The sequence below is a fragment of the Puma concolor genome, chromosome E2 (genome assembly GCF_028749965.1).
Source record: "Puma concolor isolate L17-30 chromosome E2, mPumCon1.1.hap2, whole genome shotgun sequence".
NCBI lineage: Eukaryota > Metazoa > Chordata > Mammalia > Carnivora > Felidae > Puma > Puma concolor.
The window spans coordinates 53,692,715-53,704,527 of record NC_141681.1 but is presented as its reverse complement, the minus strand read 5'-3'; the positions used below and the strand labels follow the sequence as shown (position 1 = coordinate 53,704,527).

At 58.4% G+C, this 11,813-nt stretch overlaps 1 protein-coding gene across 2 annotated transcripts; it reads right to left on the bottom strand.

Moving 5' to 3' along the window:
- Window positions 1–2,776: 2,776 nt before the first annotated feature.
- SYNGR4 (synaptogyrin 4) lies at window positions 2,777–11,792 on the bottom strand. Of its 2 annotated transcripts, none has more exons than XM_086690274.1 (5): window positions 11,636–11,792; window positions 10,481–10,680; window positions 4,745–4,982; window positions 3,394–3,533; window positions 2,777–3,069 (listed from the first exon to the last, which is right to left on the bottom strand). In XM_086690274.1, exons 2-5 carry the CDS (start codon window positions 10,571–10,573, stop codon window positions 2,836–2,838), a joined length of 705 nt encoding a protein of 234 aa, XP_086546400.1. In that variant the 5' UTR covers window positions 10,574–10,680; window positions 11,636–11,792; the 3' UTR covers window positions 2,777–2,835. The 2 variants fall into 2 exon arrangements, with proteins under 2 accessions (XP_086546400.1, XP_086546402.1); XM_086690276.1 differs by lacking the exon at window positions 11,636–11,792 and adding an exon at window positions 11,523–11,629.
- Between the last annotated feature and the right edge of the window lie 21 nt (window positions 11,793–11,813).

The following is an 11,813-nucleotide window of genomic DNA, read 5'->3' as shown; positions in this document are numbered from 1 at the left end:
CTCCTTGACATCTCTCTGGTGTTTGTGGGGTCCCCCCCAGCCCCCGTCTCTGCTTCTGCTTGATGCCGTTGACAGTCTGGAGGTGACAGAGGCCTGGGAGGGGCAGAAAGGTGAGACACCCGGTTCCCCGAGACTCTGAGCCGTGTCCTCACTCCTCATGGCTGTGCTGGGGAAGAGGTTTCGGAAGAAAAAAAAAAAAAAATCTTGAAGATTCTCTTTACCTTGGCACAGAACCTCCTTGGCGCCTTTCCCGAATCTCAGGGTTACAGAGGGCCTTCGAGAGCGTGTGTTTTAGAGGTCACCAATAGGCAGCCCCTGTCTTACCCCTATTAGGCATTTTGTTGAGCTGCTCTATCTTTCTAGAAAGGGAAAGAAAGAAAGGAAGGAAGGAAGGAAGGAAGGAAAGAAAAGAAAGAAAGAAAGAAAGAAAGAAAGAAAGAAAGAAAGAAAGAAAGAAAGAGAAAGAAAAGAAAAGAAAGAAAGAAAGAAAGAAAGAAAGGAAGAAAAGAAAAGAAAGAGAAAGAAAGGGAGAGAGAGAGAGGCTGGCTCTGTTGCCAGCCTTTCAAAATCAGATTTTCACATCGAAATCTGGATTTCTGGCTCCTCTTGAAAAAAAATCTGTCACTCTGACAATGCTGGGTCCTCGCTTCCGGGTGGCAACAGATGGCTGGAACTGAATGGATGGGCTGTGGGCCTTCCACTGCCATCCCTGGGACTTGGCTGAGGGGTCGCCACCATTTATTATCCAGCCCCACGCTGTCGGGCTTTTTTTTTTTTTTTTTGTCGGTTGGTTTGGTTTGCTCGTGTGGAGTTAAAAGAAAAGGAAAAGATTTTCGACGTCTCCCTGCAGATCGGTTCACCCCCGGCCCGTGTCCTTCACGCGCTTTCCCTGCCCGGACCCCAGGAGCCTTCGGGGTTTCGCCTCCTGATTCAGTCAGACCCCCTCGATGCCTGCCGAGACCTTCCTGAGGCGTGTTGGGTTCTGCAGGCTGGCTCTGGAAGCTTCAGGGGGCGGGGAGGTGGCATTTCCCAAGCGTCAGCGCCGTGCAGCGCGCGTTCCACGCTTGGGTCCGTGGGACACTCGGGGCAGCCCTGAAGGGGGCGGGGCACTTCGTGGGGGAGGAAACCAAGGCTTCCAGGGCAGGTGGCGAAGGTGGGGTTTGTAGCGGGGCTCCCCAACGCCAGAGCCTGTGTGTTTGGCCACGGCTGTGCGGTTTTTCAACCGTTGTTGCTTCTTGTAGACCGGCGGGACCGGTCCCTCTGTTGAGAGGAATTGTGCCCAGAAGCCTGATATGGAAACTGCTTGGGTTGACTCAGGGCTGGCGGGTGGCACATCTCCGCATGTGGTCTGAAAACCATCAATCTAAATCTGGTCCGAGTCTAGTTTTCCAGCCAAGACCGTTCGGCCCGGAGCAATTAAGTGCCACATCCCAGCTTGTCCAGCGGGCGACGGAGTGGGGACTGGCGCTCAGAATCCCCGTTCGAACATCAGAACACTGCCCACTCCGCTGCCCTGCTGCCTTTTCCCCAGATGCCCACAGGGACCACGTCCTACTTATTTTGTAGCTTCAGGACTGAGCATGGGGCCTGCCACAGAGAAACCTCAAAAAAAAAAAAAAAAAAAAAAGGGACCATAGAACCCACGTGTGATCCCCCCCACGACTGGTGTCCCTTTGTCCGGTTTGTAAATGAATGCTCTGCAGGCCACAGTGGCCCTTGTGTGGGTGTGTTTTGTTTCGCCTGCATAACATTATTTTTTTTATTTTATTTTTTTTTGCTATTCGCTGGGAACTAAGTCCACACAAAAAGAAACGGATTTCTGATTGTTCTAGAAAAACCAGAAGGTTCTGGAGCTTTGCTGTCTGATACGGTAGCCATGCGCTCTGTGCAACCATTAGGACTTGAGATCTGGTGGGTCCGGACCAAGACATGCCCTCCGCCGATCTCGGCAACTTCGTACGGAAGAATGTCAAGAGGCCTCGTGTTTATACCAGTGACGTGTTGAAATGAAATAAGTGATATTTTGCATATACTGGGTTAAATAAGATACATGAAAATTAAGTTCACTGCTTTCAGCCGGCTTTTCTGAATTTTAAACTAGACAGTTTAAAATTCTGCCCCGGCTTGCATTACATTTTAATTGGACACCCCAGGCCCGCGGTGCCGAATGGTGGGTGCTGAGTGGAGGCTGCGGCTCCAAGGCACGGCCCCTGTCCCCATCAGTCCCTTACTGGGGGCTTCGCCCACAGGGGCCACCTGCTCGGCCTGCGACCAAATTCCAGTCGCCTCCTGTGTTGTAGAATAAAATCCCTTCCTCTTCCCCAAGACGGTCTTGCAAATGTTTGCAGACAAGGATCGCCCTCGGTCCCACTCACGGACTGACCGTCCCCCATCAGTGGTTTTGAGTTGGGACCCTCGTCACTGGGGTGAGTGGAAGGGTCGATCCCAGTGTTGGCCCTGGTTTTTCTTAGTGGTCTCTCCATGGGCAGAAGCGTTTCCCGTCTCTGAATGTGAGCTCGCTCGACCATGCATCGGGGCGCCTCGTGCCTCCTTCCTATGGCCATCGTGAGCACTGAAGGGCCCCGAAGGAGTGTCCCCTTCCTGTCACCACCTCTGTAATCTGCTGCCGTCACGGTGGTTCCCACATGGAGAGTCTGGGAGGTAGTATGGAAACGTGGCCTGCCGCAGAGACCCCTGAGGCGACCTGGGAGGATTTCTCCCCGCCCCTGGCCACTCAAAAGACCAGAGAGGAACAGACATGAGAAGGACGGAGGGCTGTTTTCAGAAACCCTTCTGGAGGGAGGGTTACCTCTTTACTGATGCGGATGGGGATGTTCAGTTGTCGGGCATCATAGCAAGGCGGGGGGCCTTCGGTGTGGCCAGGTAGGGGGAGAGGGCAGAGCTGGCGTAATTCAGGCTGTTGGGGCCAGCGGGGGGTGTGTTAACAGGGCTGGCAGCAGAGGGCGGGGAGAGGGTGGTTAGCGCCACACCGCCCTCATCCAGGGAGCGCTTGTAAGGGACTGGAGCGTCGTTCCGGAGGTCCCGGAGGGCCAGGTAGGCCTGGAATGCCTGTGGGCAGAGAAGGGCACACCGGAGGCTGGCTCGGGTCGGGCAGGGAAGCGGGGAGACCGGGGCCGGGGACTGGCCTCGGGAGGGAGACACGGGGCACGGCTGCGCCCACCGCTCACTTGGACAAGGGCACCCAGCGCGACGCCCGACGCCGGGCTGCACCCGCTCGGGGTGGGGGGCGCCTTCTTTCCAGTTTGCCCAGTCACAGAAGGGGCTAGCAGAGGCCCTGGGAGGCGCCCTGCGCCACCCCCAGGGGAGCTGAGGTGAGGGGGGGGGTGTTCCAGCTCCCCGGCCCCGCCCTGAGGAGGGCCCCCCTCAACTCACCCAGATGAGGACGGAGAAGAAAGTGAAGGTGATGGTGGCCTTGGCGCTGCTGCTTCCCAGGAGGAGCCCTTCGGGGGGTGAGTGCTGCCACTGGTTGGCCAGGAAGCAGAAACCCACGAACCAGATGCCTGTCCACAGGACTGGGGGGGGCCGCAATAGAGAAGAGGGGTGGAGGGGCCGGGGGGGGCTGGCCCAGGAAGGGCGGCTGGGTGCGGGAAGCGTGGGGCGCCGCCGGGCAGTCCGCTCCGGGAGCCACCGCGGGCCACACATGGCAGGTTGCGTGTCAATCACTTAAAACAGGATTTAAACATGCCGCCCCTCTGTTGCACCGGCCACACCTCGAGTGCTCAGTGGCCACGTGTGGCCGGTGACTCCCATAGCCGGGAATGTAGGTGCGAACATTCCCAGCCTCACAGAAAGTTCTCTCGGATGGCCCTGGACTCAGTGACCTTTGGGGGTCCTCCCAGCCCTGAGATGCTGGAACCCAGCCTGGTGCGGAGGAGGAGGAGGAGGAGGAGGAGGAAGAGGGAGAGGGAGGGGGAAGGAGGGGGAAGGAGACAGTTGAGATCAGACTGGGGGTGGAAAGCCCAGGGCCTGAGGTAAAGGAACTCATTATTTAGCGCCTACTGTGTGCCAGTCTCTATCTAGGGCACTCGGCAGTGGTTAGGATGTGAGACTTCGCTCCGAAGCCTGGAATTGCCACTTAGCAGCTGTGTGCCCAATTACATAATCTCCTCGAGCCTCAGTTTCCTCCTCTGCCCAATGGGGACATGACTTCCCACCTCAGGTGGTTCTGAGGGACAAATGAGACGAGGCACGTGGAGCCCTTGGCTCTGTGCCTGACACGTGGGAAGTGCCCAGAAAAGGTCAACGTTACTAGAGGCCTCCTTCCTCTCCTGCAGCCTCAGAAAAGCGCTGCCTTGTGGGGGTTTTCATCCCAGCTTCCGCTGAAGCCCGGAGAGGGGAAGAGAGCCGCTCGCGCCCTCGGGGCGACGAGGCGCCCGAGTGGAGGTTTCAGACTCCAGTTTGCCTGGCTCCGGGCTGGAACCCCACCTCCCGCCACCGGGTGGCTTTTCAAGAAATGTTCTGTGAAGAGGGGAGGTGAATGCGAGGAAAAAGCAGGGCAGAAGGGAGGCTGCTAGAATTAGCCTGGGGGTCAGAAGAGGTGACCCTCACACTGAGTCTAAAGGATGAGTAATAATTCCCTGGAGGGGGGAACCAGCGGGCGCAGAAGAGCTTCTGGAAGGGAGGGGCGAGGCTTCAGGTCACGTGTGGGGGACGGTGGCGAAGGGAGGCGTCCTGGGGGGCCGAGGGGGCGGCTCTGGGCGGGCGGGCGGGCGCAGGGGCTCACCAGCCAGGATGAAGTCCAGGAGCTGGAAGGCCGTCTTGAAGCGGCTGCTGCCGATGCGGCTCTCGTGGGTGTCCAGGGCGAGGAAGGCCAGGCAGGTGAGGAAGGCCAGGAGGCCGGCCCCCACGGCGAAGCCGCAGGCCGTGCTGTTGCTGTTCAGGACGCAGCGGAGCCTCGAAGACTCCGTGTTGTTCTGGTGGCCGTCGGTCAGCAGGGAGGAGAGGACGACGAGGGAGAACACCTACGGGGACGGGGTAGGGGTGGGTTCCCAGCCGCCTGAGCGGAGCTCAGAGTCCACCCGATCTGCGCCTCCTCCCAGGTCCCCGTCCGGACCCTGGGCCCCGCTCCTTCTCCCCCTGTCACGTCCGCGGCCCCCCCCCCCCCCCCCCGGAGCCTGTCCCTCCGGCTGCTCGTCTTGTCCGCCCTGGCGTGGGCCTCGTCCTCTCCCCCTGGGCCCTCCCGCGCGGCCTCCTCCTTTGGCCTCCCTGCCTCCAGTCTCGGCCCCCGAGCCCACCCTCCACCCCAAGGCCCCAGAGAGGTCCTTCCACGCCCTCCTGTGTGGTCTGTATCGTCCTCGCTCTTCCGGTCTCACCTCTCCCCACTCGGCCCTGCCTTGCCCACACTCCCCTCCCGCCACCCCAGACAGGTCCCTGTTACCAGACCCAGGTGCCGATACAAAATGCCCAGTGTGGTGCCGGGGACACCACGTGAGGAACTCCGTCAGCATTTGCCATCACGATCGTTCTCTCTGCCTCCACCCCTCCCCTCTGCCTGCTCTTCCCCTTCCCTCCCCGCTCGCTTCGTTCCTGTTAATTTTTTTAAATTAAAAAAGTTTTTTTTTAATGTTTACTTATTTTTGACAGAGAGAGCATGAGTGGGGGAGGGAGGGGCAGAGAGAGAGAGGGAGACACAGAATCCCAAGCTGGCTCCAGGCTCCGAGCTGTCAGCGCAGAGCCCGACGCGGGGCTCGAACTCCCGAACTGCGAGATGGTGACCTGAGCGGAAGCCGGTCGCTCAACCGACTGAGCCACCCAGGCACCCCTCCTATTAAATTTTTAAAAATAAATTTGTGAAATAGTCCAAACACACAAAAAAGTACAGAGCGAAACGTGACAAACCCTCAGTACCTAACAAACATTACCATTTTTCTCCTAACCCCCCCCGCCCCCCCCCCACACCGTTTTTTTATTTGCTTCAGGAGTTTTTTAAAAGGAAAACAGAACCTCACAGATACAGCAGCCCCCTGCCTGTGCGTGCTGCGGACAGCAGGCTGTACGGAGTACGACAGTGTTTATTTATTAAATGCCACTGAAGTTCCCCACCAGCGAGCCAGTGAGCAAGCGAGCGTGGGAGCCAGAGTCAGCCTTACAGTCACGCTGGGATGTGGGTTACCACCAACACCCCCATTGTTTTCGATCATGGAACCCGGGCCCAGAGAGGCTGAGGAGTTGCCCAGAACCAATCAGCTGGTAAGTGGCAGTGGCCATGGGCGTGGCCTGGCTCCTGAACCTGCTTTAAGGCCCCGCTGTACCGCTGTACCGCCTCACGCTGAACCGGACGCCTCCGGGGCAAGGTTCCGATCAGTACAACTGGGTGGAAATTTGCCCGATGGCGATTGGCCCCAGACAGATATGGAAGGAATGGGTGTGTGTATGGGGCAGGGGGGAATTGTTCCGGGGAGGCTTTCTGGATGACGTGGCAGGTCTGCGGAGTGAGGAAGGCTGAGGAATGAGGACGTTGTCTGGAGGGCAATAGGGAGCCACAGCAGAGCTGCGAGCAGGGGAGGATAGGGGCAGATCTGGGGCCTGTGTGCAGACAGACTGGGGAGGGTGAGACTGGAGGTCGGGAGGCTAGGGAGGAGGCTGCGGCCTGGGGTCTGGGAGAGAGTCAAGGTTTGAGCACCTAAGTCGTGGGGTTGGATTTAGGAAGAAATAAAGGCAGGTGTGGATTGCGTGTCAAAGAATGAGGAGTTTTTCAGGCAGACGGGGGAGGAAGGGCATTCCAGGGGGGCAGGCTGTGTGTGCAAAAGCCAGATGCTGCAGAATAGGGCTCTTTCAGGGGCTGCAGAGAAACCTCATCGGAGGGATCCAGTATGAGAGGACCCTGGAAAAGTGGGCAGGAGCCAGACCCTCAGAGGCTTTGAACACCAGACAGAGGGGCCTGGACTTGGGAGCCATGGAGAGTGAAATTTCGTACTTGGATTTAACTTCATGCAGGGAAGTGTTCTGAGCAGAGGGTGGCCAGGGTTAGACGTGGCCCTGGAGTCTGAGAAAATCTCCAGGGTCACGATGGATTGGAGGGGGTGAGACCGAGCAGCCAAAAGACCAGAGAAGAGACTGGTGGGAAGAGGCCTGGGCAGAAATGCCGGGGCCTGAGCTGAGGTCAGAGCTCTGGGGAATCCAGTGACAGTCAGGATGTAAATTTGGACTTGGTGACTGACTGGACGTGGTGGTGTTGGGGACGGAGCAGGGGTGGGGGGAGGAGGCGAGGGGAAGGAGTTCACTAGAATTTGGACTCCTCCCGGATAGAAGGGTGTGAGAGCCTTCTCTCTATGCCCAGCGCCAGCTTGGACCTCAGCCAATGCGTGCTGGAAGTCACTTTGGACCCTTCTTTTCTCGTCCATTGGAGTCTCTATCCTCAGTTGAGCATCCGACTTTGTCTCAGGTCATCATCTCACGGTTCGTGAGTTTGAGTCCCGCATCGGGCTCTGTGCTGTCGGTGTGGAACCCGCTGCGGACCCTCTGTCCCCCCTTCTCTCTGCACCTCCCCCCGTGCTCTCCCTCTCTCTCTCTCAAAAATAAATAAGCATTAAAAAATATCACGATCACAATAACGGCCAGTGCTGCTTTCGCTCGGCCCTATAGCACTACCCAAGGCTGTCCACATCTGTTCTCTGTTTCGGGGCCAGGAGTCCACAGAAGGGGGGCATCTCGCCCTGCTGCTTGGGGACAGAGCCAGGTCCAGGACTGGAAGGACCATTGATCACTTGAGCCCGTGTCCATTTTACCTGCGCTCCCTCCCTTGCGCCAGCCCCACGTGGTAGACGTCACTGATTCATTTCTGTTTCACAGGTGATAAATCGAAGCCATTACGGTGGGGTGGAAAGAGCCAGACGCGTCTGACTTTGCCAGCTGTGCGGCCTCGGGCAAATCACGCACCCCTTGGAGCCTCAGTTTCCCAGTCTGTCTCAGTGCTGTGAAGAGGCGGTGGGGGCCTAGGCCTGATCGTAGTTCTCATGACCAGAGAGGCGAAGTGTCCTCTCAAGGTCAGTCAGCGAAGGAGGGGGGACTGGGATCCGACCCTCCTGACTTCCGGGCCCGTGGGCTGTCTGCCCAGTGACCCTGGGAACCTTGGGCTGTGGCGCACGCCCAGGGCACTGGAGACTCAGGGAGGGGGGCCCAGCTGGGCAGAAGGGACCCCGGCCCCCTGAAGCCAGAGTCCAACCTCCTTCCACAACCTCCTTGGCCCGTCCCCAGGGAAGGAGCAAAGATTCATCAGTTAAGGTACCAGCTGGCAGGCGGCAGTGAGGACAAGGGCACCAGCTGCCCACAGACTCCCTACTGGGGAGCCAGGCCAGGGGGGAAGGAGGAGAGGGCGGGCGGGAGGGAGGCGGCGGGCAAAGTCCGTGACCAAAACGTCTGGCGCGGTTGGCGGTCCTTCCCTCCCCTTTCCCCACACCAGTCCGTGCCAGCTGGGCCTCCTTCTCCCTCGCCACCCACTTTTCCTTCCGGAGCTGTGGAGGCGCGAGAATCCTTTTGACTCGCCCGCCAGCTGGGTGACATCCTTGGGCAACCCCCCCCCCCCCACCGTGAGCCTCAGTTTTCCCTTGGGTCAAACAAGGGTAGTAACACCAGTGTCCCAGTAGTAACTCCTCGTGGTGACAAGAGCTCACGCCAGTGAGGGACTCGGACGGGGAATTCGTAATCCCCCTGGGGAAGGACAGCAGTGTCCACAAGTCCCTGTCGCCCTGGGCCCCCCAAAGCCATCTCCTCGCTCACAGCAATGGCCTGTCAAAAACAATGTCTATTTAACGAGTGATTATTGGGGCGCCTGGGTGTCTCCGTTGGTTGAGCTGGGTTGGTGTCGGCTCAAGGCATGACGTCACGGGTTCGTGGGTTTGAGCCCCACATCCGGCTCTGTGTGGCGCCTGCTTGGGATTCTCTCTTTCTCCCTCTCTCTCTGCCCCTCCCCCGCTTGTTCTCTCTCTCTCAAAATACATAAATAAACTTAAAAAAAAAAAAAAAGGAGTGATTATTTACTTTCCAGGCCCATGCTTATCACCTTGTCATTTTCAGGACAATCTTTCCTAGGAGCAGGGTAGGAGGGGCCTTTTCTTACACTCAAGGGTATGGAGATTCAGGGAGGTCAAGTCACTTTCTCAAGGTCACACCGACCTAGGGTGACTGGGTCAGTTATCTGACAAAACGGGGGCACTTTTGAAAATGAAAGCCGGAGGGGCGCCTGGGTGGCTCAGTCTGTTAAGCGTCCGACTTCGGTTCAGGTCATGATCTCACAGTCTGTGAGTTCAAGCCCCGTGTCAGGCTCTGTGCTGACAGCTCGGAGCCCAGAACCTGCTTCAGATTCTGTGTCTCCCTCTCTCTCTGCACCTTCCCTGCTCATGCTCTGTCTCTATCTGAAAAATAAATTTAAAAAAAAAATTAAAAAAAAGAAAATGAAAGCTGGAGCTATTGCTGATTCAACCAGGACCGGCCCAGGCGAAGCCGGGAGTGCGTCACCCTCTGTGGACAGCGTGGATTCTAAGTCCTTCCCCGCCCACAGTTTCCAGAAGGGGCAGGGAGGAGATGCTCTGGATTCGATCCAGGGCACCCCACCTACTCCCATGACCCCAATCAAGTCTCATCACCTCCTTGGGCCTCAGTTTCCGGCTCCGTCAAAGGAGAGCAGAGGAGGCCCAGAGAGGCCCAGTGATTGGCTCAAGGTCACACAGCCAAGTCTGGGCTGAATGAAGATTTGAGTGCAGGTGCCTTGACTCTGGGAACGTGATAAGGATCAAAAAACGCCTGTAAAGCCCTTGCTTGGTACACAGCCTGGCACACAGTGACCACCCCAATGCCTGGTATCTTAGGTCTATGTGATGTACTCTCCTCCCACCACCGTGCACCTCTTTCTTCCTAGGGGACCCAGACCCGCTCGTCTCCCGGTCCCTTGCCCGAGGAGTACAAAACGAATGGGTTCTGGCCTGTCACAGACCCCCACTTTGAATCCCGGCCCTGCCTCTCACTGTGTGCCCTTGGCCAACACTGTCCAATGGAACTTTCCGCCATGACGGAAATGCTCGAAGATCTGCATCATCCACTCCAAGAGCCACGTGTGGCTGGTGGCCATCTGAAAAGTGGCCGCTGTGACTGAGGAATGGAATCTTTTCTTCTAATGAGTTTAAATTGCGAGAGCCACACGTGGCTTGTGGCTACGCCATTGGACAGTGCAGCCTTGGAACCGTGACTTAACTTCCTCTGATGCTGTTTTCTTAGCTCACCCATGGGGCTCATAGCACGACTTGGACGAGTTGTTTCCTCCTGTGAGAGTTAGTAAGTGGTCCCAGTAGCACAGGGGCTATAGCTCGGTGCTCAGTAAAAGGTGACTTTGGTTATTAGCTGCCTTTTGCTTTGTTGTCCCCATGTGACCGCTTCCGTCCCCCCACCCTTTCCACCCTGTGTCCGCGGGGCGAGAACTATTTCCTGTCGCCCGTGGGGCAGTCGGGCCACAGGAGGGCCTCACCCCTGCAAAGATCCGGGTGATCGTCTTTGGCCTCTTCAGAAACTGCACGGCTTCACTGTCAGCCAGGTCCTGGAGGCTTTCAGGGATGTGCATGGCGGGTGCTCTGCTCCTGGGGCCCCGGGAGGCGGGAGCAGGGATGCTGGGTGCTGCTTGCTGGGCGCCGCCGTCCAGAGGCTCCAGGCCCGCCCTGGGCTTGGCTCCTGCAAGACGAGACGGATGGTGGGAGGTTAGAGGCGCAGGCGTGGGGTGAAGGAGCTGCCAGGAGTCCCAGGAATAGGGGCATGGGGTAAAGGGTGCTGGGGTGGGGGTGGGGTGGGGTCCCAAGACTGGGTTCATGTGGGGTGATGGGTCTACCAGGGTTCCGAGGATTGGGGGCATGGGGCAAAGGGGCTGGTAGGGGTCCCAGAAGTTAGGGGTGCAGGGTGAGAGGGTGGCTGAGGGGCCCATGAATTGGGTGCAGGGTAGGGGAGCTCCTGAGAAATCCGGAGATGGGGGTACAGTGTGAAGGGGTTGCTGGGGGTCCCAGGGGTCAGGAATGCAATCCTAGGAGGCTGTAGGGTGAGGGGGCTGCCTGGGGCCCCCGAGGTGGAGGTGCACGGCGAGGGGATCCCAGCGCAGGGAGGAGGCGTGGGGAGAGGGCTGGGATACCCGGGTCACCTCCCTGACCCAGAAGCCAAAGGGCTCATTCTAAGGACTGTGTTCTCTAAGGAGACGCGAGTAGGACTTTCCAGGGACCAGGGGGTGCCAGGCTGTAGATCGGCGCCCCCGGGGGGAGGTCTGAACCACAGGAGTCCCTGCCACGTTTTGGGGTGACAGCGCCCATAATGGAGGACCCAGGCATCTCAGGGTGGATTTCAGCCTGTCCTCGTGGCTTGGGATTTTCGTAGGATGAGAGCCTCCCCTCCGAATTCAACTCCATTTTCCCGAAAGTGCTTTTTCCTCAAGCTGGGGGGGGTCTGGACCTCACAGGTGTGGGGAACATGGGCTGCGAACTGAGCTGTCCCGTCAGAATTAGGAGGCCACGCCCCAGGCACCAAGCTACCTTTTAAGAACTGGAGTCTTCCCTTTAAGGATCTGGAATGGGGGTGGTGGGGCTTGGGGGTGATGCTGCCTGACAAAGGGCCACCCCTACTCCGGAGGCCCGGTCTGCGTCACCTGGAGGCGGGCGCTTCCTTCCGCCCACCCTTCGCTCCGGGTCTCCGGCGCCACCTCCGCCTTCTTTTGGGTCCGCTTTTTCCCGCCTTTTCGCTCCTCCACAGCTGATTGGCTGCGGCCAAGTCCCGCCCCCCGCCCTTTCCCCGCCTACTCGGGAGCGGACACGAGCGGGGGCGTG

Coding starts and splice junctions, on each gene's coding strand:
- SYNGR4 (XM_086690274.1), bottom strand. CDS start 10,573: ATGCACATCCCTGAAAGCCTCCAGGACCTGGCTGACAGTGAAGCCGTG. Junction 4,983..10,480: donor TCACCCGGATCTTTGCAGGG/GTGAGGCCCTCC, acceptor CCGTCCCCGTAG/GTGTTCTCCCTCGTCGTCCT. Junction 3,534..4,744: donor CCTGGACTTCATCCTGGCTG/GTGAGCCCCTGC, acceptor GGCCCCCCCCAG/TCCTGTGGACAGGCATCTGG.